Source organism: Canis lupus, chromosome 7, assembly GCF_011100685.1.
Source record: "Canis lupus familiaris isolate Mischka breed German Shepherd chromosome 7, alternate assembly UU_Cfam_GSD_1.0, whole genome shotgun sequence".
NCBI lineage: Eukaryota > Metazoa > Chordata > Mammalia > Carnivora > Canidae > Canis > Canis lupus.
In genome coordinates, this window is record NC_049228.1 from 12751373 (window position 1) to 12779064 (window position 27692).

General features: G+C 36.8%; 1 protein-coding gene across 2 annotated transcripts in view; it reads left to right on the forward strand.

Annotated features, from left to right (window-relative positions):
- The first annotated feature begins 8389 nt into the window (after positions 1-8389).
- The window catches only part of KCNK2 (potassium two pore domain channel subfamily K member 2), a 200138-nt gene continuing 180835 nt past the window's right edge, over positions 8390-27692 (forward strand). The window contains exon 1 of one of the 2 annotated variants that reach the window (XM_038542148.1): positions 8390-8762. In XM_038542148.1, the coding sequence (XP_038398076.1) occupies positions 8729-8762 (34 nt within the window). In that variant the 5' untranslated portion in view covers positions 8390-8728. Of the gene's footprint in view, positions 8763-22299; positions 22466-27692 lie in introns of those variants that run through there. The other variant, XM_038542145.1, reaches the window with a different exon arrangement.

A 27692-nucleotide genomic window follows, 5' to 3' on the forward strand; every position in this document is an offset into this window, starting at 1 on the left:
GAATCCTATGACCAGACTTCTTTGATATTTCTTTAGTCAAGCATATGGGTTTGAGGGAAGATGAGAACTGCTCTCCTACTCAAAGCACTCTTTATAAGAGTGCTTCCATTAGGTAATATGACAATGAATTTATAGCCTAAAATCCCAAGAAGGCTGAGGGACAAACATGGCAAACTTATTAAAACACTCTGCTATCAGGTGTATGAACTTGGGCAAGATATTTCACTTTTCTAGACCTTTGGTTTTGTTTTTCTCTATAATTTTTTCTTCTGCATATGCAAGATGAAATTAATAAGTTTGCAGACATGATTTTATTCATTCATTCATTGAACAAATGCTTTGATCATCTACATTTGTGCCAGGCTAATTACAAGGTACTAATGATTCAGTACCAAGAAAAATAGATTTGGTTGCTATATTCTTAGAGTTTACATCCTAGTGGGAAGAGGCATAAATTAATCAAAAATCATGAAAATAAAGGGAAAATATAAATACAAGTATAGTGAAGGGAAAGGGAAAATGCTAAGGGAAAAATGCTTTGAACTAGGTAAGCATTTAAAAGGGAGAATTGAGCTAGTCTCCCATGGGGATTATATTTTGTGCAAGGGATAGTTCAGGAAAAATAAAAGATTTATGACCACATTTTTTTCAAAAATAGTTTTATTGAGTTACAGAGAAAATTTCATATTCTTATTTAATGATAAAAATTTAGTAGCTTTTTGAAAACTCTTTACAGGTACAAAACCAATTTTGTTAGGAAAAAGGAAACTTCTAAGAATGAAGAACGGATGGATCTCTTTTGTGTGAGAGAGAAAATGGGCTGCATGTGTGAGCTGGCTTCAAGGCATGGAATGAGAGTGAGCATGTGGTATCTAGTGGGCAAGATGGAGGATTGTGAGGCACTGTGACCTGTGCCCCTCTCCTGATACCTTAAGCTTTAAATCTACTCAACTCACATAGTGCTTCAGTGGAAACTGATGTAGAGGTTGGACTCTATAATTCTCGGCAGCAGGCCAAGAAACAGAAATACTTAAGGATGTCAACTGCCAGGAATCCACAGAAGGCAAGACTGGGAGTCTTTGGGTTCACAAAGGTATGGCATGGGATTGAAGGTTAACTTTAATACGATTTCTGTGGGGAAAGTGGGCCCAGCAGGCATTGGAGGTATACTACAATTTCAATGACATGCCATATTAAATAGAAGAATGCTGAAGAGAAAATTGGCCCTGCTTTTTAACTACTAAAATGGTACCTGGTGTCTCTGATAGCTGTGTGCATGTTCTCTCGCCTCACCTCCATGTGGGCTGATCTCATGACAAGAGCATCTTCTGAGTGCACATTTCTTTCTACAGCCACTGGTGGAAGCCTGCTCTTATCAAACTCTTGTTTGTACCTACAAGCAGTGAGGGGGTTGCCTCTGGGGGAATTGTCTTTATACAGCATTTGCATCCTTAAAATGTTTTAAAATTTATATTCAATTTGCCAATAGATAGTATAACACCCAGTGCTCATCTCATCATGTGCCCTCCTCAATGCCCGTCACCTTGTTACTCTATCACCCCATGCACCTCCCCTTCTGCAACCCTTTATTTGTTTCCCAGAGTTAAGAGTCTCTCTGAGAAGGTTTGTCTTCCTCTCTAATTTTCCCCCGCTCAGTTTCCCCTGCTTCCCTTATGGTCCCTTGCACTATTTCCTATGTTTCATGCTTTTATTTAGAATTGAGTGAGAAGAAAGTGAAAGTAAACTCATTTTAAAAGGTTGTATTGTTTTGCTATGTTGTGAAAATATACTACAAATGGCATTGTGAGTTTACCTTATCATCCACCCAATGTCATAAAACAGCACACATGTAAAGAGCCACCAAGTGGACATTTATTTTAAAATATGTTTCTGCTATTAATTGAGCAACTAAAGCAGAGCATTGGCTTCAGAACTCACAACATTTCAGAGAAAAAATATTTTAAGATGAAAGTCTTCAAGGTGCTCATCTCATATATAATTTTTGAGAGTCTCAAACCCTACTTTCCTAAAGATCAGTGTAACTGATCATTTCCCAAAGTTTATGCTGGTGTGTTACAAAGTTTGTATTTATTACTCTATGTAAAGCTTTTATCCATTAGGAAAAAATCAGAACAAAACCATAAGAAAACCTGTGGGATTCGTAAATTCTTTATATTAATACCTTATGTTGACTTCTACTTGGGTCTCAGCAAACACACACACCCACTCCAAAGCTCAGCTCAGTGACAGTAATGTCACTGTACAGTACTTAAGGATTTTATGTGGCATGGCATTTTATACAGAGTAGTAAAGGGAAATAAATGATTATACATGTGATAAACCATATATATGTCTATGGAACTATATATAAGCATACACACACACATATACACATACACATACACATACACAGATGTCTTACCCTGGATTCCCTTGAAAATTAAGCTTGACACAAAGTTTAAGTGCTATTCCTTTATTGGAAAGATAATCCCAGAGTAATTAGAGTGAGAAAAAAAGAAGTGTGGCAGAGAACAGTGGGAAGCAAATGCAAGATGCTGTGTTAGCATTCTGACCACTGCTTCACAAAGAGCCACAAAGAGACAGCCATTCCATCAGCTGTGCACCTGCTTGACCATGTGTGGCATTGTTTGGACAGACAGCATGGCAAAGTCCTGCATCTAAAAGCCCATCTGGGGGAAGAAGTGAGATATTTATCTGACAGCTCTCCTTCATCTTCTGCTTCCAATTGGTCACAGTTTGCTTAATAGGAGTTGACTCATCAATACTTAAGAAGTTCTATCACCTGGTCCCTTTGGCAGCCTCGGGGAAGCCAGATCCAACTCCATGTGATATGTGCTTCTGGTTTCTAAGTCTGGAAATAGTGGGAGGAACCAAGACTCCAGACATGTTGCTTGTTTGGCTCCAGACTCCAAGATCTCTCGGCAGCTGAGATGGAGGAAGTTGCTGAGGGCCTGGGAAACAGGTAGCGCCAAGAGAATATAGACAGGAGCATACGATGTGTATGATGCAACAGGAATAAATGTATTGAGACACAGCGATAGTATCAACATAATGTACAGTATAATGCATTCTCAGATTTCTGCACTGAAGGAGGAAAGAGAGGTAGTAGAAGCTACTATGGAATAGAATTTAAAAATATGCTGAGCTTTGGAGTGGGTGTGTGTGTTTGCTGAGACCCAAGTAAAAGTCTGAAAACAGAGTAATGAAGATGTATTAGGAGACTTGGCTCAGGAAGCTAAAGAAAGCCACCTCTACTTGCACTCCTCTCTTTTGCCCTTGGGATTTCACTTGCAACGAAATCATGTTTATCTGGAAATAGACAAGACAGTTCTCCAAAAGATGTGAAAAATCATATGGCTAGGAAGAGATGTCTTCCCAGAGCAAAAGAAGTGGTTAGGACTTTGGGTTTCAAATATCTTCCCTGCAGGCTGCCTATAGAAGTAAGCAAAAAAAAAAAAAAAAAAAAAAAAAAAAAAAGCCAGCAATGCAAGTGGAGAAGCTAAATCAATAAACTTGAAATGCAGAAAACTGCAGTAATACTCTTTCAAATGAACAAGACTGAGAATTATAAGTGCTTAATTGTAAGTATATTTTCTAGATGCTATAGGAAGAGACCTGTATATGAAAAAGTGCGTTCTAGAAGTCAACAATGTGAGGGCTCAAAATAAAGTATACTTACAACAGAAAATTATTATGTAATAAAGTTTCACAGGTAAGTTGGTCCTAAACATAAGGGGCAATTAACTTAGGGGTGAGATTCTGGAAGTATCTATTAGATTCCCATATAGAGAATGGAAGAATGCAAACTCTTGAAGCACAAGAGCTTGCAGGAGATAAAAATATCTTTGGGAGCCCTTTAACTGTGTTTGGTGCTCTAGAATGATTCAAGCATTTCTGCATTAGCTATTTATATTCTAATTGCAAATCATTTGTTCTCATTTGTTAATGTAGGCCCTGAATAAATGAATGTGGAGAATCTGTTTAAGATAGAGATTGCCCCAGGGGAGTGACACCTCCACATCTGGAATTACAGACTAGTGGCGTGTGGGGGTAAATCACGACTGCGGATATTTTTAAATCAGGAAATATTGCATAAGATTTTAATATATGGCCATACTAGGTGTTCAGTCTTTTGAGGCTGAAAGAGTTGGCTGGAAGTGTGTATTGGCTAGAAGGGTCCTCACCTTGATGTAAGCATACCTTTGATACTGGTGCTCTCTCATTTTCTCACTCCCATTCATGTCCATGACAATCATTCTTGTCTTCTGTGGGCAGATGCATTTGAAACTGCTCTCCTACTCAAACAACTATCTTCAAGAAAATTACTCTGGAGAGATGTCACCCAAGTATTCATCTTTAACTTGTTATTAGTGTTTGCTAACTTTGGTTTCATCATGCTTGGTGACTTTATTTGGCTTTTTTGTGCCCTTCATTGCTGTCTCTGGCCATATCTCCAATTCTGCCTTTGGCACAGGTGTCATGTGTTGCCTTTTCTTTCTTTGGACACTCTCCAGTTAGTCCAACAGGGATTTGATTTCCCTCTCCTTCCTTGGTACTGAAAGCATACTCTACAACTCTTATGGTTGAGGCTCCCTGATATACATCCAAGGGATTGAGTATGGCTGACTTTTTACTTTCAGTGTGCTTGCAGTAGATAGATTGCATGAATGGCCTCAATTTTCTATGCTTCCCTGTATCCACACTCTGTGGGAGTAGATGTCCAGGCTTGCCTTCTATGTTGCTTTGGCCAATGTGACCCTAGCAAGTTGACCCAAACAGGCTCTAAAACGTACTTGCACATTTCCACTTCCTCTTGATCTCTAATTGCCTTGAAAACATACTCAAGCTGGCCAGAGAACAGACCAAGGCTAGTCTCTTAGAGGGACATGAAAGATACGTACAAATGAGAACACGAGAAGAGCTCAGTAGTCCCAGCTGAGGCTATCCCATATCAGCCTACAGTCAGCTGACCTTCAAACACATTAAAGATCCCACCCAAGATCACAGAGTCATTTACCTGACTTGGCAGCTGATGCATACATGAGCTCAGATGAGACCAGAATTGTCATACTGACCCGTACGAAAATTAACAATAATAATTTGGTAGCTTAAACTACCGAATTTTGGAGTAGGGGTGTTACATAGCAATGCCTAATGGATACAGTGTCACAGTGAGATTTTGGTTGAATTTATGATATAGTCTTCCCATGAAAAATGAGCCTATGGGAAGAGCTTGAGTAGTTACACACTTAACAGTATGCTAAGAAAAAATATTCTTATTATATTATGAAATGGCTCAGAAACAAAACAAAATAAAACAAAAAACAACCAGAAAATAGTTGAAGGGTTGCTTTGGGGTAGGTTGTTTGATTTGGAAGAATGTAAACATGTCTCATCTCAAAAATCGATCATGTTCTGGAGACATTCAAACCCAATGTTTGTGTTGTAAATGGCATTCCAAACCCATTCCCACATAGGTAGGGGACCTTGGGCTGACATACAGAAGAAATTTCCCAACAAACCATTGCATTCACTGTAACTTTGAGGTCTCTGTGCAGAAATGTGAGTAGAAATAAGTGCATTGGGGACCTCAGAAGGTTTGGCACTGCATTTTAGATGCTTATCTGAGCCACACGAGTTAGGAATCTGGGATGGAAAGCTCCTAAGAATAACCATTCTCACGAAATTTCCAATCCCTCTTGTTTTTGGCAGAATTTTAAATTCCGTGGAAATGGCTCATGTCGCAAGACTTCTGTGTGGTGCTGGCCAGCACCAGGAAAAAGAGCGGCCCAGGAAAGGAAAACCAAACCAATGTGGCTGCATGTTTTCACGCCTTTGAAAAGGTTCGGGTTTGGCTCAAACCAAGGAAGAGCACTTGGGGTTTTTATTTTCTGCCAGTTCCGTCAAATACCATTCACCTGACTCATGGGGCTTTGAACATCAGGAGGAAACAAGGGAGTGAATAAATTTTCAATATTCCTCATGTTCAGACATCCTCTGAATGAGACTTCTTCTTACTGGGAGGAGACACAGGAAACAGGATACTCCTGGAGCAAGATGTACTCATACCATCCCGAATTTGCTGAGGGGTGGAGTGGCAATGCAGTCCATTTATCAGTCAATTCATGATGTGCCAGGAATGTAGGTGATACCACGGTGCATCAGACTTAGTTTCTCCCCTTAGCTCACATGGTCAAGCAACGGGGACAAACCTGGACCAAGTTATCTTGCCCATTCTGAAATCTCACTGGAATTTTAAGATCCACCAATGCACATCATTTGTGTTTTTGAGAATAATTTTGCCATTTTACCATTGCAGATGCTGATTCCACTTGTCTGGAATGCCCTACCACCTGTTGTCTGCCTAGCAAATTCCAATCATCTCCCACATGCAGCTCAGACATCAACCTTTATCTTGCCAAACTTAATTAACATCTCCCTCATCTTTGCTATCTCTCTCCTTTGTACAAATTCATATTAATGCATTTAACATACAAAATTGTGTTCTTAGCACAGTGCCTGGGGGCATGGTAGATGTTTGATAAACGGAGCTGGATTGCACAATACACCACTATACAAGCTCTCTTTTCCAAAATACAAGAGCTCTCCATCAACATTAGCCTTTTCCTTATCTCCTAACGCCATGCTAATCAACCACTCATTATTCCCGACTTAACTTTCAGGCCTGCAGCTTCCACACACCTTCTTCATTCTCCAAGTCACTCTGTCAATCTCTCACATGCAAACATAAAAGGTCAGCAAACACTCATGCATTAGTACTTTTCCACCAACTGGTCTAATTCTAAGGTGCTCATTTAAAGGGATCCTAACTTCTGGACTCCTGCAACATTTAAAACACAAATTATTGGACATCTAATAATATGGTAAAATCTGGATTTGAAATACAGAAACACTTTCTCATGAAGTTAAAACAGGATAAGGATAATCTGATGTTCAAGTTGCTAGTGGCTGGCTGGGTACTTGATCTGATGATGGCATGAAATGGTACTGATGAAGCAAAGGTCAAGTTTCCCATCTCTGTCTGGTTCAATTAGCATTATTATTTTTCGCATTTCCCTTCCCTTCCTCTCAATCTCAGCCAAGTCTCCTGCAATTTAGAGCAGTTGTGCAAAGGGGTTCCTGAAAAGAGGATAGGAGGGGCAAAAACTCACTCTTATTTCTGGAAAGCCAACTGACAGCTTATGCTTATTGCACGCATGCACATGTGTGTTTGTGCACGGGAGGGTCGTTGTTGGCCTGTGCACAAGGATAAGTGTCTGTGTCTCTACTCTCTCCCTCTCAAACGATTTGAAAAGCATTCATTGTTTTAGTCAGAGGGAAGGATTATGTTACTTGAATACTGGTATTTAATGTACATTATCACATTTGTTATCATATCAAAACCAGATGGTTAAAATTTGGGCTAGAAATTCCATAATACGGATTGTATTACCTCAGGGTCACCCTACCACCTAATGTTCACTGCTCAGCTGTATTTTGTTATGGCTTTAATAGAGCAATAATGTGTTTCCACAAGTCTTAGTCTGGTATTAGATGACATGTGGGCTAATTTTGGTGGGTTGAGCAGACTGGTAGGGGGTTATACAAACCAGAGCAATTTGCTTTCCCAACAATAAGAAAATACATGAAGAATTGTTGCTAATAGTCAAGGCATCACTCTCTCTCTTTCTCTTTCTCCTCCTCCTTACATCCTCTCTTCTTTCTATCACCTTTTCATTATTTACCGCTTTCATTCTTTATCTTTGGTTCCTTTATTTAAAAAAAAAAATGTCATTTTTACTGTCTCCAAATGTCCCTCAGACTTCTTCCGGAAACAGAATCTACCTCCAATTACTAACTTTCTTATCTCAGAAAAAGCTATTTGAAACCTTCCTCCCTCTTATTTGCCTTTCTTCCATGGCTTCTGTACCGACAAAATTAAAACAAGCAAGCTCAGAAAACTGATAGCATTCTCGATTTAAAAAAAAATTATAATCAATGCTACTTAGATAAGGTTAAAAAGAAAGAAAGAAAGAAAAGCTTATGTGGAAGCAAGCCAACGATTCATCTGTTCGCATTAATAGGTTCCAGCAATGGTCCTACAGGCACGGAAAGCCTGTTTGCCACTGCACTTAGCAAGCACATGAGCTTAAAAATAAACTTTGACAATGTAGATCTCTTTGTCCTTTCAGGAATGGAAAACATTATGTACTTCAAAGCATACTAAGCCTGATTTTAAAATTTAGTTGGGATATTGTTACCGTGGCAATTGGGAGGGTCTTCAGGAGGCACACAGTACATGGATGCTTCATGTGCAATAGTACTCAAGCCACAAACTAGTGAGAATGAATGACGCTGGCAATTTTAATATGCTCCTTCATGAGGAAGAAACGTCTGTCTTTTAAGCTCCCTGGAACAACTGGGATATAGTTCCTCATTTCAATCAGGGAATTTCTGAACCAAACTGCTAAAACAGAGTATCTGAGTAGCACATTTCACTTGCGTACAGCAGCGTTTGTTCATTTTTGAGTGTTTTTGGACAGGAAATTGATCTACAGGGTAACATTCACACAAGAAAGGAAACAGTATGGGACGATGGCTTGTTAGTACAAGTGACTCTGTTTTGGAAATTACGGACAAGAAACCTTGGTGGAAGAACGGCATTAAAGATCAAAAGCATGATGACTCCTGATGAAAACATCCCCAAATGATGAACCCACAAGCAAAAAGGAACTTCTACTGTAAGTATCTTAGCAATAATCAAGTATCTCATTTGTTTTCAAAATTTCTGGAGTATGTAGAGTAGATTTTCCAAGCAAGTATTTGATATAGGGAGTCTTCATAGACAAGTCTATAATTAAACTCATTGGGTGGTTCCAACAGAGGGTTAGTTACTGGAATTTTTTCCATGACCTTGCAACACTGAAATAAATTGCACGTTCATGTGGGCATGTTTTATATAATAGACATGTTATAGCAGGCTTTTATTGTGTGATGTATTAATTCTGGCAATGCAAAGTTGATGAACAGAAGTATCTACACATTCCATTACGTTTGGACTCTGGTCATTTAAACTATCTTTGCTTTGGTTTCAATGTTATGGTTAATCTTGTAATCAGTTTTTCCATATATAGATTGATACATATTATTTGCAATTTACTTAGAATTTTAGTTGTTTCCTCAGTGAATCTTATTTATTAACTAGGGAAGAGATGGCTCAGAATCTTGGAAATGGGGAAGAAAAGCTATGACAGTTTACACTAAAACTTGGGAACTCAGACACTTCTTTATCTTTTACATTTCCTTATTTATTTGATTAGTTGCTTTGTTTGAAAAATTGTTTAGATGTCTCTATGTAAGATTTCTCACTTCATAGGAATAGGGTTGTGATCTTGAAAGTGTGGATCAAGTTCATCAACAGCATAACCCTATGCATATATTAAATATAGCTGAGTCCATCTTTAGTGCCTGGCAAAGTACATACTTAATAGATAGTTTTTTAATGTGGAATATATATGCTGGTGTTGGGTAATAGGACAAATGGCTTGATTGTACAGTAATCATTTCATATCAGGATTCTATTTTATTAACTTATCCATGAATGTGATTGAATTCTGTTTAATAGGAACTGCACAATAATGAGGTTACATTGCCTTACTGTTTTCAATAAGGAATTTCTTTAAAAATCAGATTTCTAACCGATTTCTATTCCTGGCTATTTTTCTTTTTAAATATACGTATTTGTTCTACTCATTGTTTATTTGAAGGGATATAAAGTTTTTGGAGCACTTACTTCAGTATATAAAATATCAGCCGATTTCCAATTAGAGTGTAATTTCCAGGTGTTAATTTGTAGCATTGGAAATTGCAATTAGCTATTTTGGAGGCCCCTCTGCTGAAGACTGTTGGGTAAGCCAAGACATTGGCCAAACCCTCGAATGGGGAAGATCAGTTTTTAGGTGTAAAGAGCATGAAAATAAGCTGAAAGGCAAGTGGATGAAGAGACTCTTGGAGTCAAACCAAGTTCCTGAGTGACAGAAGAGAAGCAGAAAACACAGAGAAAGGCACTGAATGGAAAAGAGCTAGAGAGGTAAGGAAGATTTATTAGAGCTGCCATTTCTATCTCCTAGGATGCCAGATAACACTGTTCTAGGTCTCTAATTTTGTTCTAGATCACTTGCCATAGATACTTGTTAAACTGAACACGTGTCCCTCTGCTATAACAAGTAGCAAGAATGCCATACAGGTGATTTTATCACATCTTAGCAGAAGTGGTGGTCGGATCGTTTGGGTAGGAGCTGACAGGAACTGTAACTAAGCAACAATTATCATCAAGGTAAAATACTTTGGGGTAATCATATATAACATTTGGATGAGCTTAAATTATCCCATTAATAGTTTAGTTCTGTCTCCTACTTAGAGGTATATTTTACATATAATTTATACAGGCAGATCTGTCAGGATATAATTCTAATTAGAATAAGATATTTTACAGGAATCATTTGGAAGTTCTCTTAAGAATTAGAAGATTTGTTGATATCATCTGCATAAACACTTTTTCAGGGTAAAATCATCTGGATTTATTATGTAGAATTCTGGGACCTCAATCAAGAAATGATGTGACATTAGAGAAGTCCTAAAGCATTGGATTATTTAAAGAAAGCCAAGTCAGTAATGTATGGTAGAATGATTAGGATTTTGAGGATTATCTTCAAAGGGAAAATGTCAGCTTAGAACCCCTCCACCCTCCAGAAGGATCAGGATGTAGTTACTGATGACAAACGATAACCTGAATTTTTATGACGTGTTATAATTTTTTTCTAGTTAGTTGTTGGACATCAGAAAGATCTATAGCCAGAACTGTTCAAAGTTTGCGGTACCAAGAGGAACGAGCTCCCTGCCACTGGTGATATGATATAGACAAGGGGATTCAAAACAGAGGGCAGAGCAAGTTATTTGGAGTCAGACAAATGTTTCTTAGAATTCCAGACCCTGTATATATAAACTATGTGACCTTGAGAAAATACTTAAACTTTAAGTTTCTGATTCTTCATATATAATTTGAAGTTAACAATTCTTCCTCCTTAAAATTACTACTCTAAAGATTAAATGAGACAATTTGTGCCATGGCTTGGCCTATAGTAAGAATACAATAGGATGGCTAAACTGCATGAGCTTTAGGGGCCTTTCTGATTTGGTGGGTCTAGTCATTCTAGTTGTTTAAAACAATCTAAATCCCTTGGTTGTGCTAGATGCTACTCAAAGATATGACCCAATAGAAATATCTATTTTTCACTTAGGGGGCTACTAATATAAGAAAATTGTTAAGCAAAGCCACTACAAGTGCATTGAAAGAATGAGTAAGACAATCAGAATGTATGAATTGAAAATAATGAAGTTTTTTTTAGATGATTTAGATGTTTTAGGCGGTAAAATCAATTTGGTTGACTGTCTAGAGTCCTCAAGGACTAAGACAGTGGATACACTGGATTGGCTATCACTAATTTTCCCTTCCATCCTGTGTCTAATCATTCTTAGGAAACCCACTGTAATCAGCAAAATTATTCTCAGCAGAAATGGTTTTTTGAGAGTTTAAGGACTGGCAATGTTCATCTTCAATATATTTTCTATGACATCTTTCTACAGTGCCTACAAAAATCAAAGTTTTATATGGACAGTGGATTTTGATGATTTGGTTTATTGTGTTCATTTGTCACAGGTGCAAAGCACTTGGCAGAACCATCATTCTTATACTACTGCTTAAAAGGGCTTAAGCATGGGGGAATCCCTGGGTGACTCAGTGATTTAGCGCCTGCCTTCAGCCCAGGGCTTGATCCCATGGTCCTAGGATCGAGTCCCACATCAGGTTCCCTGCATGGAGCCTGCTTCTCCCTCAACCTGTGTCTCTGCCTCTCTCTCTCTCTCTTTCTCTGTGTTTGTGTGTGTGTCTCTCATGAATAAATAAAATCTTTTTTTTAAAAGGGGCTTAAGCAATGTTTCCACATCATAGATAGGAAATAACAATCTAGCTGTCAGATTCACTATGTGGAAAGTTGCTATGTATTTGGGAGAGCGTCAGTAATGGCTATTAAAGAAAATACTATCCTGCGTCTATGTCCTGTCATTTTCTTTTCAAAACATTTCCACATATATTATTTCATTTGTTCTCACCCTTAAAGTAGAGAGGGATGCTACACTTACTTCATTTGATGTATAATATGAATAATAAAGCAGAATGAAGTGGAATAGTCTAAGGAGAAGGTTCAATACGGAGAAATGAGACTTTGCATCTAGTATAATTTGTCTAATGGTTTTATGGCAATCTCTGATTTTTATCCAGAAATATATGATTCATCTGCTTCTTTGATGCTTTAATGGGAGCCTTAAGCTTAGGCAGTAATTATCACTTACCTTGAATTGCGCCTTCCGCAGAGACCCAATCAACCAGGTACGCACACTGAGCAGACCTAGTGCAACTAGGTTCAACCTCAGTCAGGTGTGCAGAAAAACCGGAGCATCTTCAGTTCTGTCCTCTCCACTACCAGTATATCCCAGGCACTTCAAGAAAGCAGAAGTATTCATATTTACTCATGTAAATTTTTTATTTTACAAAGGAGGCAAGGCCACAGTTGTGATCTTGGCAACCTTCCTTGGCTGAAATGATACGGATTGGGACAGTTGGATTTTATACATTTTATATGATTTGATTTATATTACAGATATTATAAGTTAAATATTTTTTATTTAATAAACATATCTATTAAATATGTTATCTAAATAAAAAATATATATACCGGTTAATGAGGTGACAATGTCAGGTAAAACTCTGCTCCATAGCTCCTCAAAGGCTGGTAAACTACATCTTATAGGCATAGATTCTGAGACTTAGGGCATAGTTATATCTGTTGACTTGAGTCTAGTAATCAGAAGTCTTCCTTGGTATGACTGAAGATTTTAGCCAGCAGGAGCCACAATTTATAGGTGCAAGAGAAAAACCGAAAACTATACAGCAGCAGAGTCCAGCTATCTCACACAGTTAACCACTAGGTGATTTTGAAATGCAACATGTTGCTTTTTTTTCATATTAGTAGCTCTGTCTGTGCGAGATTCTTTTAGCCCAGTTCCTCCTTTTCTTTTCATTGGAAAGGTTAACATTGCTACGTTGTGCTGTGCAATAGTTTTGGTTGGCGGTTATTTCATGAAAATGTAGGCTTAAAGAAGAAATAGTGGAATAGAGGGCTTTGATGCATTCGAACTGAATAGAATGAAGCTTCGAGAAGCCCTTGTTCTGCATGAGCATTGCTCGGCCAGTATTATCCTGACTGCTCCTTCCCCCTGCGAGAGAAATGGCCTCTGAGCTCGAGTAAGTCCAGCAGAGCTAACAGAAGTGTGATTACAGGTCATTACATAGTATGATGCCAAAGTGTTTTGTTTCTCTCATGCTGTTTTCCTCCTTTTGAAACCTGCGGTGAGAGGCCAAGATGAGTAGAACGATCGTGTGCAAAAGCCACCAATTTCTTTTCACACCTTGGTAACTTAGAGTTCTGAGTAGTGCAGTCCTGAAAAAGTTCTTGCTTCTTTTCCTTCATGTTCTTAAGCTTTGTTTTATTTTGAGAAAGGTGTAGGATTCTTACTCCTTCAGGGTGAGATCATCTGCTCACTGAAAACAGATTTTTGTTTTGTATATACTCTTTAAGTCATTTAAAAACCCACATAAAGTAAAAGTCACTATTTTTTGTGTGCGTAGTTCTGTGAGTTTTGACAAATGTATAGTCTTTTAACCACCACCACCATAATCAAGATAAAGAACAGTTCTTTCACCCCTGAAACATTCTCTCCTGCCACGTCTAGGTCCTGGGACTACGTATCTGTTTTTTGTTTTCATAGTTCGGCTTCTTCTAGAATGTCATATAAGTAAAACCAAACAGCTTGCAACCTTTTGAGTCTGGTTTCTTTCACTTAGCAGAATGCATTTATGATTCATCCCTGTTGTCATGCCTAGCAGGACTTTGCTTTTCCTATATTGCTGAGCAATGTTTTATTGTACCAGAGTTTGCTGATTGATTCAATCAGTGAAGAACACTCAGGCCATTTCCAGTTTTGGGTGATTCTGAACAATGTTTCTCTCGTGTACAATTTGCTTTAAACATAGGTTTTTGTGTGAATATAAGTTTTCATTTCTCGAGGGTGAGTGAATACCTAAGTGTGGGATTGCAGATCATATGGTAAATGTGAATCTTCAGAGTGACTTTACCATTTTGCACTCCTACCAGCAACGTATGAGATTACTCTGTCTCCCTGTCGGCATTTGGTGCTGTCCATTTATTTGTTCATCTGCTTTCATCTCTTAACCATTCTAATAAGTGGGCGATGGCATCTCATTATGGCTTGAGACGTTGAACATCTTTTCATGTGCTTGTTTGTGATCTGAGTATCCTGTATGGTGAGACGTGTTCAAATCTTTTGTCCGGTTTTAACTGGACATTTGTTTTCTTATTTTTGGTTTTGAGAGTTTTTAAAATTATGGGTATGAATCCTTTGGTAGATTCATGATTTGAAGATATTTTCCATACTCTGCTTTTCATTGTTTTAACCATGTATTCTAGAGCAAAAGGTTTGAGTTATGACGAAATACAACTGATCCATTTTTTTCCTCTTATGTATCAAGTTTTTAGTGTTGTATCTAATGATGCTTTTTCTAACCCAACTCATGAACATTTTCTTTTGTGTTTGCTTTTTTCAGAAGATTGTAATTTTATGTTATACATTTAGGCCCATGACTCACTTTAATATTTTTTACAAAGTAAGAGATATGTGTGGAAGTATGTATATTTTGCATGTGAATGTCCAATTGTTTCAGCACCATTCATGGAAAAGACTATCTTTTATCCATAGAATTGCATTTGTACTTGTATTAACAGTCAGTTCCCTACATTTTTGTAAGTTAATTTCTGGACTCTCTATTTGTTTCCGTTAGTTTATGTAAGTATACTTTCACTAATGCCATACTGTCTTGATTAGTATAATTTCATAGTAGGTCATGAAATCATGTAGTGTGAGTTTCTTTAAAAATGTTCTTCCTTGAAGTTATTTTTCTACATCCTTTGCTTTTCTATATAAAATTTAAAATCAGGGGGATAATATCTATAAAAATCCTGCTGGGATTTTGATTGGGATAAGTGTTAAATCTAAATTTGGGAATAGTTGACATCTTTCTAATATTTGAGCCATCCAATCCATTTGTTTAGTTCCACTTCATATTTATCCTCAGTTTTATAGTTTTCCTCATATAGACTCTGCATATTTTTTGTTAGATTTATACTTGCATATTTCATTTTTTTGGAGTTCTTATAAATGATACTTTTAAAAATTTCTGTTTCTACTTTTCTTTTTTTTTGTTTCTACTTTTCATTGCTAGTATATAGATATATGTTATCTCATGGACAAAGAGATTGTATATGCATATACAGATATGTGTATAGAAAGCCTACAAAACCAACATGAATATGCCTAACAACCAAGTAGAAAACGGCCAAACACATACACAGGAAAGAAAGTATAAAGTAAATATAAATGATTTCCAAACATAAAATGAAGTTCAATTTCACATGTAGGAAAAGAAGGGAAAAACATTTGGGAGATCATATGGGAAATATTTGATATCTATATTATCAAAGGTGTGGGAAAACAGATGTTTTTATAAATTACTGGTGGCAGTTAAAACTGATTCAAACTCTACAGAAAACATTTTTGAATGCATATGAATATCATTGATGTACATAATCCCAGACCTAAAAATTCTGCTTCTAGTTCATTCTATAGATACGTAGATGGATGATGTCAGACATCCAAGGGGATTTACTGCAACATTTCTTAATATCAAAACATTGGAAATAATGTAAATGTCCATTATTATGGATGTGGTGAAGGAAATTGTTGTGTGGGCACATTGTTGTATAGTTGTGAAAAAAAGAATAAAGCAATAGAATATGTACTTATGTAGAATGTCTCAACAAGACTGTAATGGAAATTCCTCATTAGAATATAATCTTCGTAACTAAACTGAATGCTCCACAGGTGCAGATTTTTTTGCCCTTTAATACATTGTTGTGCCTAGAACAATCTTGGTACGTAATAGAGCTTAATAAATACTTATTAAATGAACTAAATGGATATACTAAGAAAAAGAAAGCAAAATGCAGACTATCTTGAGTTTGAGGTGTCAGAAGTCCAAGAGGTGGAAGATGTCAATTAGGTCATTTGAAATTTGACTCTTGAGTTGGAGATAAAAATTCACAATTGTCAGCTAAAACCATAGATGAAGCTGAGAAAGATGTGGAGAGGTAAATGTGTTGAGAAGGGGCTGGCCATTTCTAAGTGGGTGGCATCAATTTGTAATGGGCAGATGGAGAAAGTAGAGCCAGAAAGGAAGCTGAGAATGAGCCACACTATAGGTGGTAATCTAGGAAAAAATGGTGTGTGGAGCCAAAAGAGGGACTTTTAAGAGAATGGTCAACTATATCAAATGCCATAGGTGATGTAAATATAAAGACACCCCCTCCCCCCCAAAAAAAGTTAAAATATGTTCTTTGGATTTGGTAATTAGGAGAGTAACTTCAGTGGTGTGCTGGCAGCCAGAAGGCTGATTGAGGGACTGAGAAAGTGAGTAGTGGTAAGGATATTGAGGTGGTGAAGTAAAAGCAAAGTGAAACACTGAAAGTTATACTAGTGTTTCAGATGTTCAGCCATCATAGAAAGGAAAGAGAAAGACAGATGAATTATCTGATAGAAAAATTTATGTTTTAATTGCCAGAAAATTTAGCTCAATTTTTATGTTCATAGTAGGGAGCCAGAAAGAGAGATCAATTTAATAAAATGATGGATGGGCTGAGGTTCTAGAGGCACAAAGACAATACAGTCTAGCTTTCTGAAATAAATAGTTTGATAAAAGCATTGGCCAATAGTGAGTACTAGAAATGAAGCTGTTTGCCCAAGGTAGAATAAGACTTTTGTGTATATGGGGTGTGGTGCTCCAAGCCTGGGAATAATGTATACTTAGGACTCATGGGACACAGTTATAATAGAAATTTGATTTTCATATTCCATAGTCTTTTTAGAAATATTCAAGGAGGCTAATCCTCCTTGTTCTTGAGGGAACAAACAGAACAACCTACTCCTTCTTAGGTAATGTGCCTAGGATCCCAGGAAGAGGAGGAAATGGGTTTGTTATTGCTATGGAACTCTAAACTTTTGAGTAGATGGAACAAGAAGAAAAGCCCTTCCAGACAGGAAAAAGTGCAAGAAAAAACAAAATATTAAAAGTACTTATTTCACAGCATAATGTACTTTTCCTTTATAGCACACATGATAATTATATAAGTTTACTTATGGGATCATTCTTGTTTGTTTAATGTTTCTGGTAGGTACCAGATATATAAAGGTTTTTTTTTTAAAGAGATCTGTGGGAACGCCTTGGTGGCTCAGTTGTTTAATCATCCCACTCTTGATTTCAGCTCAAGTCATCATCTCAGGGTAATGGAATTGAGCCCCACATTGGTCTCCCTGCTCAGTGTGGAGTCTGCTTGTCCCTCTCCCTCTGCCCCTTTCCCCTCCCACATTGTGCTCGCTCTCTCTCTCTCTCTCTCTCTCCCTCTCCCTCCTCCTCTCCCTTTCCCTCTCTCTCACACAATTAAATAAATAAAATCTTTTTTAAAAGTCTGCGCAAGAAGAAGCAGAGAAGAGCAATAAGTCATCTGATGGTTTTGCAAACAAAAGAAATTCAAAATAGTAGACAATAATTCCTGAAAAGCATGGCAGGCCTATTTGAGAATGTCAGATGAAACTGGAGGGGTTTTGCCCAAACTAGTCAAATATAAGCAACTCATGAAAAGATCTAAAGGGTATAGGGCAGAGGTTTAGATCCAGTGGTGAATTCTTAAAATCAGTAAACTGGGGCTCCCTTACAGAACTGATTGTCTTGTAAGTTCACACTTGGAAACATTTCTTTTAAAAAATAAAGCACTTTATCTATTTGTTCAATGAATACCTGTGGAAAGCCTCAAATGTATTGTTAACTTGTAGAATCACAATTACATAAGGATTGAAGAGTAGAGAATACAATATGTAATGAGTACATGCTCTGATAATGTATGTATAATGTAATTATTAAAAATATGTGGGAGCACCTGCATGGCGAAGTCAGTTGAGCCTCTACTCTTGATTTTGGCTCAGGTCATGATTTCAGGGTTGTGAGATTGAGCCCCATATCAGCACAGAGTCTGCTTGAGATTCTCTCTCCCTTTCCCTCTGCCCCCTCCTGCTTGTGCTCTTTTTCTGTCACAGTCTCTCTCTTTAAGATAAAGAAATCTTTCAAAAGATAAATGGATATTGGGGATAGTATATGTTAAACAAATTGTTCAATGTATTCAGTAATCATATTATTGGTAATATTTATATTGCTATTTTGAGATTCTGCATACAATATGAGAAAAACAAATGAAAAATTATAATATATTCTGATTCTATCATTCCCTGTGACCTTGGGAATCAGGATTCTCTTGATATGGAAAAAAAAGAGATACAGATGAAATATACTTTAAGTAAAACATTTTAGTGCTGAATTTGAACTGGAAGTATCATTATTAACTCAGAAAGTATTTAAAATACATACATATATACAACACATATAGTATATAAAGTGTATTTATATGATTAAGAACATATGTACTAGGAGAGGTATGTAATACATTATGTATGATGTAAGATATAGGTAGATGTATATTTCCCAACCACCTCCACTGGAAAAACCCAGAAAAACATTACCAAGCACCCAGTAGCAATGAAAATCTTTAGCACCAATATTGTGGTCTTCCTATACCGTTTTCCTAGTAAAAGAAGTCAAGACATTTTTGAGAAATGTGACTCCAAGTGTGAGCCAAGAAATGTAGAAGATGAACATGGAACATTTTGTCCTGTTATGGAGTGAAAAAGCTCTCAGGACTAATAGGGCTATGTCATTGGTTCATGACATACACTCAATCTTAAAAGGCTACTTATTAACTAAACATGGATGATTTGAGCAGGGTAATAATTGAAACCCATCAAATGTTTAAATCCTTGAGGTCATCATGATAAGAAAATAACTAATGAGTTTCAGGGAGGGCCTCTTTAAAAGTGATAGGTAAGCTGAAACTGAAGGCTAAGTAGGAAAGAGCTGAGGTTGGAGAAATAGTCAGGGCTGATCACTCAGGGACATGTAGTCATGTTAAGGGTTGAGCTTTCCTTAGAAATGTGATTGAAAGTTCTTGAAAAGTTTTATGCAGAGAAGCGACATGATTGAAGTTGCTGCTATGGGGCCCAGGGATTGGAAGAGTCCAGAGCAAAATCAGAGAGAGACAGGGAGAGTTAGGGGTCGCTGCAAGCAAGAGATGAAGCTGGCTAGCTCTGGGAAGCATCTGGAATTCAATTCTCTTTCAACATGAGAAAAGGAATCTAAGAAAGATCTGTTGCTCTCTGGAGTAACTTTATAATCTCCTATGTCCTCAGGATCAGATAAAACCAGCCCTTTTATCCTCATTCCACTACATCAGTAACAGGATGTAGCCTACTTTTCTCCTACAGAATCTAGACTCCATGTAAGTTTTTAATTTATAATAGAAAATTAGGAGGCCCTTATTTTGTCTAGTGAAGTGATATCACTTTGCTTTTAAAATCTTCCGAACCCATAAAACTGCTTTCAGTTTGTTTTTACCTTTTTTGCAACAAAGTACAGACCTTCCAAAAGATGGGTTGCAAGTAGAGATTGTGTTCCTTACTGAGTTCATATAAAAACAAAAAATAAAAAACAAACAAACAAAAAGCTTTCTTTGTACAAAGGAGCTATCTCTCCGCTTGCGAAATACCCATGAGCAGGGCGGAGACTCGGTTGAGATGCCCAGGATGGCAATATCAGTTGTTAATAGTGCTCATTTGTTGCCGCATCTGTTCTGATTGGTCAGTGCTGAAAAATTCATGTTTGTTAAATATTAAAAACTCAGTCTGCTCATGGGTAGTAAAATAACATTTCCAATTGTCATTTGGAACACTTCAATTCATCTTCTAGATGGTTGGGATCAGAGGTCGAAGATAGGCAACATTCAGACATGCCACATACAATCCTTTTGAGGAACGGGGCAGGAAGATTGTTAAAGAGATTTATTTTAGAGACGTTATGGGTCATCTCTTCTCATTTCTCTATTTCTTGGTATGTTTGGATATTCTGTGTGGGGAATACTCCAGCTAGTTTGCCTCTCTTACGCTTTTCTTCTTTGACACTACATTATTGTTTTGTTTTAAAAAGGAGACCACAAGGTCCTAACACATTTTATTAAGAAAAAAAAATCTGGGAGAATTTTGCTTAATATGAGGCATCGAAGATCTATTGGTCAAAGTTCACAGTATTAACTTTTTCTCCCCTGTTGAATGAGTGTGCATTTTCTACCATTTCCACCTTTGATAGTTCGTTTGGTGCCTTTCAGAAGTGTGATGTTTGGCATATTTTCAATGGTGGCATTCTTTAAGGATGTTTTGTGCTATGAACTCTGTTAATAATGTTTGGGACCAAATTTATTGAATAAGTGTATCAAACTTGAAATATTGTTAATAATCAAAGGTAAAGTGTGATTTACACAGACTTTCAGGCTGCTTTTCTTGAATGGCTTCAAATTGAGAGATAGCACTTATTTTCTTGTCAGGGCTCATATACTGTCTTAGAAGCCAACTTCAGAAGAGGGCTCCCAAAATTATTTTCGGCATCAATACCTTTAGATCACAATGGTCTTCTAGCGTAATTATTTCAGGAAGGTACTCATTTGGATGTGTGAATTCTAAAAATTTTCTTTATACTTTATTCTTTGATCTTACCACATACACTCAGACAAAGAATTGGGATTAAAGACTCTCCAATTAGGGGTTCCTGGCTAGCTCAGTTGGTAGAGCATGTGATTCTTGATCTAGGGGTTGTGAGTTTGAGCCCCATGTTGGGTGTAGGGCTTACCTAAAAAAAGAAAAAAAAAAAGGAACCTCCATTTAAAATGTCATACATAGGCTATTACTGCTTAATTTCCTTTATAATTCTCATGGTCTGCCTGACTCTAACTTTCCAGCATAAACAAACATATTTCAATAGTGATGAGAAGACTGAATCATTTTAACAGTTTTAAATGATCCAAGTGGTTTTAAATCACTGGATATATATTTTCATTGATAGATGATAGTTGGATTTGGGATATTAAGAACATATTTTTTAACTTTACAGTAATTGCCAACCGTCTCTGGACAGTGAAAAAATTATGCTTGAGAGAGTCATATGAAGCGTGTATGATTCTCAGCCTATTCTCAATCTGAATGCTTAAGAAATATAATTTAATTTTTCTATAAAATGAATTTAACTTTTGTTCCAGTTCTACATATTCCTTGATAGGAATCTAATCTGGGGTGAATTTGGGGTTTCTTCCATGTTTTAGTCAATTTTGCCTTTTTTGTCAATTCAGGAACTTCCCAAATCCCACATTCTCCTCTAGGTTTTGGTGCTCTCAGTGGGTCCAAGTCTTTGATTTGGATGTTTTGACATCTGCGTTGATAGCATTTGCTATGCTGAATGTGGTTACTGAGTCCTCACAACTTGTGTCTGCCTTGTCCTAAACGTCAGGCCTCATCAGGTCTGTCTGGTAGACCTGTCTGGCATCTCCTGTCTCCTCTCAGGAGATGCAAGGAGTGTGTGGCTTTCTCTTCTATGATTCTGGGTCCACAGCGGACTCTCATGCTATCTCAGTCCCCTTTTGGCTGGACATCTTATATAGCCACTGCTACTCAAATGCTACCATGGCCAGCAGAGCATAGTGCATTTTAAAAACACATACAACCAGACTCAGATCTGCTGAAGAGGGTTCCAGGTTCCTCTTGGATCCCCAAACCTGTCTGGGGCCGTGCTTCATCTCTGCCACCTGACTTGGCATAAAATCAAGGGAATATACAGGGCCCCCTTCCCCAGGATTCAGGAGTATTTAATCCCTCATCTTCTCTCCAATTTTTCTCTTTATCCAGCCCAGATAATCTTTATGTTCTCTGAAATAGAAAAAAAAAAAACAAAAAACAAAAACAAAAAACAAAAAAAACCTGCGTTTCATACCTCGCAAGTTTTCCAACTTTAATGTTTACATAAGGACTTTGGCTTTGGCAACTCAAATGTCAGTGATTTATTTCTTTGTTCTTCTTTCCTTCCCAGAGGCTGTAAGTCTAGAAGTGGCTTCATCAATGGGGGTAAAGTCACATGAGTATAAAAGAATTACTAAGAATGAAGAAAAAAGAGCCCAGTTACATAATATCAAGTATGAACAGTATGGTTGTGTACACATGGCTTTCCACAGCCTACAGATTTTTAAACTGAAGGAAGTGACCCTAAAATGTGAGTAGTCCATTTTAATGGAGCTCTGGCTACTGTGAAACAGCTGTGTAAATCTCTTTCACATTACCAGTCTTGCATTCCAGGAGCTTTCTCTAAGGCTTAGTTTGTTTTCTGTTGTTGCATTTTTTTTTTCCTGGTACAGTTAGGTTAGGAAAGAAATTTATTCTTAGAAATGCATGGACTCTTTGGGCTCCAGCCAGCCCTCTATTACAAAGACATCTTCTGTGCACCCCTCTTTGACAAAGAGAATTCCTGCTATATTACCCAGCTGTGCGTAACTGAACCTGTCAGTTCAGTGACCCTTAATGAATCACCTTTTAATATCTGCCCCCTAGCCATAAGTATGTCACTTCAATATTATTTTATAGTTTGAATTGAGTTACATTGAAGCATTAAAAACAATTTTCTTTTAACATTGAAGCATTTTGAGAATGGAAAGGCATGACAGTATTTTACTTTAAATAACTCTACAGCAACTGTACACAATAGTTGAGTGCCCTCATTAGAGAGCCTGGACATGTTATAAACAGGTTTGATGTTTAAGTGTACATATATTATAGCTAAAGTCCATCAGCCAGCAAATGTCTTTTAATGAGCACCAAATTCCTAGATTTGTCTTGACATCTATTTTCACTAACAATGGGAGTGGCGCAAAACAAATTTCTAAAGACAATTTTTGGTCTGCAATTTTTATCCTGTTGATAAAATTTAGAGAAGTCACTCAAAGCTAGGTTGAGCTGTTGGGGCAGTCATGCTTGATCCTGGGTAGTTAACCTGATGTCTTACCTCATGCTCTGTTTTGCTTTGTTTTGTCTCCCATCCACTCCACCCTACTGCCTTTGATGCTTTTGCCAGTAAGACACAGAAAAGAAGTGTCAAATCTGCATCCCCGGCTGGGATAGTCCTCCAGTGCCAGGAAAATCCAGCTGGGGTAGAAGTAAAGTTGTTGCCAGGAAGGGGCCTGGAGAAAGGAGGGGTGGCTCCTTTGTAGATGGAGACATTTATTTTGCTTTTGCCAAAGTAGCAGTGAGGCAAGGTACCTGAGGAAGGTCAAGGGGCCTGATGAGGTGAGGGCTTTTCTCAGGCACAGCCTCATCTGGACACCCCATGCATTCTGTGGATCAGAGGCGACAAGTGGCATGGAATAAAACAGTTCCTGGATGGGGCCAGTATTTGGGCAAGGGCCCCCTGGCTGGAGCCCAGGCTGAGGCTGTGTCAGGCGTCCACATGGCATCCATGTCAGCTTCTCACAGCACTTGTTCATAGTGCTAAGAGGCCTAGGGTTGCAGGTGCCCAGTCCACTTGCACAGAGAATAATATGCTCCCAGTCCTGGCATTCAAGGCTTTATACACCTACGCAGACTTCCAGGTTTATTAGCATGTTTCCATACCAAAATTCTTGTGCTAGCTCATGCTCCTGAGGCAATCAATATATGTTCTAAAGATGACTTGTGGTTTTCTGCCCGAAGCTTTTTCTCTTATTATTCCTCTGACCTCTCAAAATCTTACCTATGCGCTAGATACCACCTCCTTCATAAAGCTTTTCGTGTCTGAAAACGCCCACTGAACAAATGTTACTTAAATATCAAAGAGCCCTACATGAGAAAAAAAAACCCTCAGTGATTCATTAATTTTTTTCACCAAGAGACTGACTGCTTATCATGTATGTTCCAGTGATAATCTAAAAGCAGAGTGAATTGCCCCATCATCGTCCTTGTATCCATCCCCACCCCCATCAGAACTAATAAACTAACAGCTTACACACAGATTAGACTCCTACAACTTTCTTCTTGCTCCAACAAACAGATATCTATAGGAGTTTATTCTTTACCAAAGTGAAATCATATTATCCACATTACATTGCAATTGTCTATCTAGCTTAATGATGTGTCCCAGACATACAAGCCAATGCATCTAGTGGTTGAGAGCCTAAGACTTTATGGTGACATTACCTAGGTTCAAGTCCAAGCCCAGAAGCTAAATAATCATGTCACTTTGGGAACATTATTTAATGCCTTAGTTTCCTCATTTGTTAAATGAGGATAATAATAATTTGAAGCTGGGGTGGTTCTGAGGGTTAGGTAAATTAGTACATATGAAGTGCTCAGAAAAGCATACACAGTACCTTGCCCGCATAGGTTAGAAAATATGCATATCCACACAAACATAATTTAATGTAAATCAGTTTATCATAATGATTGCATTTCAGTGTGTATTTGCTTTTTTGTTTCTTCTTTTGGTCCCTACTTCTCTTTCTCCTTCCTCTCATATTTGACTCTCCTACTCCAACCACTTGAATTAATATAAACATTAGCAAGCATAAACCTACTCTTAACAAGTGTAGTCTTATATGTAGTCTTCTGTAATGCTTCTAGTGACTGTCAAACCTGCTGTCACATATGTACATGGAATAATATATGTGTATATGTGTATAAAATACACGTGTACATGTTTACACATGTGTGTATATTTTTGTTGTGGTTTACTCTACAAAAGTGAAATCATATTATATACAAGTTTTCTTGGCCCTTTTTTCATGGAGTAATTGCTTTTGGAAATCCCTGTGGGTTAGCAGATATGAACAATAATATTGTGTTTTATGGATTACCATAATTCACTTCTTTGTGTATACATTTTTGCCACTCCAAAGAGTGCTGTAAAAATCAACTGGGCTCACGTATCTTTACTTTTTGGGGGGGTTATATTTCTATGGGATATATACCCCAGAGAGAGATTGCTGGGTCAGAAGGCTTATGCATTTTTTATTTTAATCAATGTTCCCAGATTACTTTCTAATGGAGCTGTACCCATTTACCTCTCCACCAGCAGTGCAGAAAATACTTTTTCCACATATCCCCACTGACAACGTTACCACTATTTAAAATTTTTGTCAGTCCAGTAAGTTTAAAGTCATAGTTTATTGTTAGCTCACTTTCCATTTCCCTATTAGACAATTTTTTTTAATTACATGTATTTGCTGGCCATTTGAGTTTGCTCATCTGTGAACTGCCTATTTATATCTGTTCTCATTTTTCTTAGACTGTTGCCTGTTTATTGTCAATTATTAAAACTCTCTTCATATAATCATAGCTTTTAAACCTTTATCTGGCATCTGCATTGCAAATATGTTTTCTAAATTTGTTTATTGTCTTTATTTATGGTATCTTCTGCACACAATACTACTTTACTAGCTTCCAACTGTTCACCAGAAGTCCTAATAAAATATTAAAATTATTTTTATATCTAACACTTTATCCATTTTTTTGCATATGACATGAGATAGGATTATAAATATATAAGCACACAAATATACATATATACATTTTATATAAAGTATGCTTCACACATATATACTTTAAAAGGTATATATGTATACTTTACATATGTGTGTGTGTGTGTGTATATATATATATATACTTTAAAATGTACATGAATTCATACTGGTATTGGTGATTATAATCTAGCATCATGGAGTTCATTCTAAACCTCCCCAACCTCCCGCTTATTTGTGACTTCTCTGACACATAGAAACCTGGTTCCTGTTATCACAATTTATTTACTTATTTTTCCAACTTCTAGCATACACTTAGTTTCAGAATTGCTAAACTATACCCTTGTGAGAAATAAATTTGCCAGTTTGACTTAATATTTTCAGACAACTCATCTTGTCTTTGTACCTACAGTGTCTAGTAAAGACACTGTTTTCCAAAGTTAGGTCAACAACTTTTTTCCATACCCCCTTTAGTGATGTTAAAAATGTATGACACATATTAGTGTATAGGTTTTTGTATGATTTCAGTTCACTTGGAGAAATACTTAGGAGTAGAATTGCTGGTTTCTGTGATAAGTGTATGCTTATTTAACTTTACATGAAAATGCCAAACTACCTTTTAAAATGGCTTGCACATTTTACATTCTCAGAAGCAGTGAATGAGAGTTCCTATTGCTCTGCATCCTTAGCATTTGGTATTGTCTGGCTTTTGATTTGCTGATAAAAATTCTTTATATATTCTAGACACTAGTTCTTTTTAGATACATGCAAAAATAAATATGTTTTTTCCTACTCCACTGCTCATCTATTCATTTTTGTAACAATATCTTTTGATAGGTAAATTTTAATTTTCATGAATTTCTATTTGTTCATTTTTTTATGGTTAGTGCTCTTTGTGAACTGTGTAGGGAATTTTTGCCTACTTCAAATTTGTGAAGACTCTCCTGTGTTTTTTTTCCCAGAAATTTTATAATTTTATAAAATTAATTTATAAAAATTTATAAAATTTTAAATTTTATACTATTATGTCTGTAATCCACATAAAATTAATTTTTGTATGTGGTAAGATAAGCATTATGGTTTATTTATTGGATAAATAAATAAATGGATATCCACATGTTCCAGCTCCATTTTTGGAAAAGACTATCCCTTTCCCCATTGAAATGCTTTAATATCTTTGTTGAAAACCAGTTCTGTACATGTGTATGGATCCATATCTGAACTTTCATTCTGTTCCATTGATCTATTTTGTTATATCTACATCAATATAACACTGTCTTAATAACAATAGCCCTTATAAAAAGTCTTGAAACATTTAAGTCCTCCAAAATTGTTTTTTTCAACTTTTAAACCCATTTTGTATTTTCAAATTTTTAGCCTTAGCTTGTCAATTGCTTCAAAATGTCTGCTTAGATTCTGAATTGGTTTGTCTTGAATGTACACATGATTTGGAGGAGAATTTGCATGTCAGCAAAGTTAAATCTTCTAATCCTTGAACATGCTGTAAATCACAGTTTGCTTTGTCTTTAATTTCTGTCAACAATATTTTGTAGTATTTAGTGCATAGTCCTTGCAAATCTTTCATTAAATTTATCCCTTAGTATGCCAGAGTTTTTTGCATGTTATTATCCATGGTAGTATTTCCTTAATTTTACTTTCCAATTACTCTTCACTAATATATAAGAATGCAACTGATTTTGTATATTGACCTTATATTCTACAACCTTGATAAATTCACTTATTTGTTCTAATATTTTTGCTTTTTAGATGCCTTAAGATTTGCTAAGCTGGTAATGATGTCATCTGTGTATAGACATTATTTCACTTCTTCCATCAATTCTTTATGCCATTTATTCTTCTTGCCATGTTACACATGGTAGGACTCCAGTTCAATATTGAATTAAATGGTGAAAATGGACATCCTTACTTTGTTCCTGATCTTGGAAGGGCAAAACA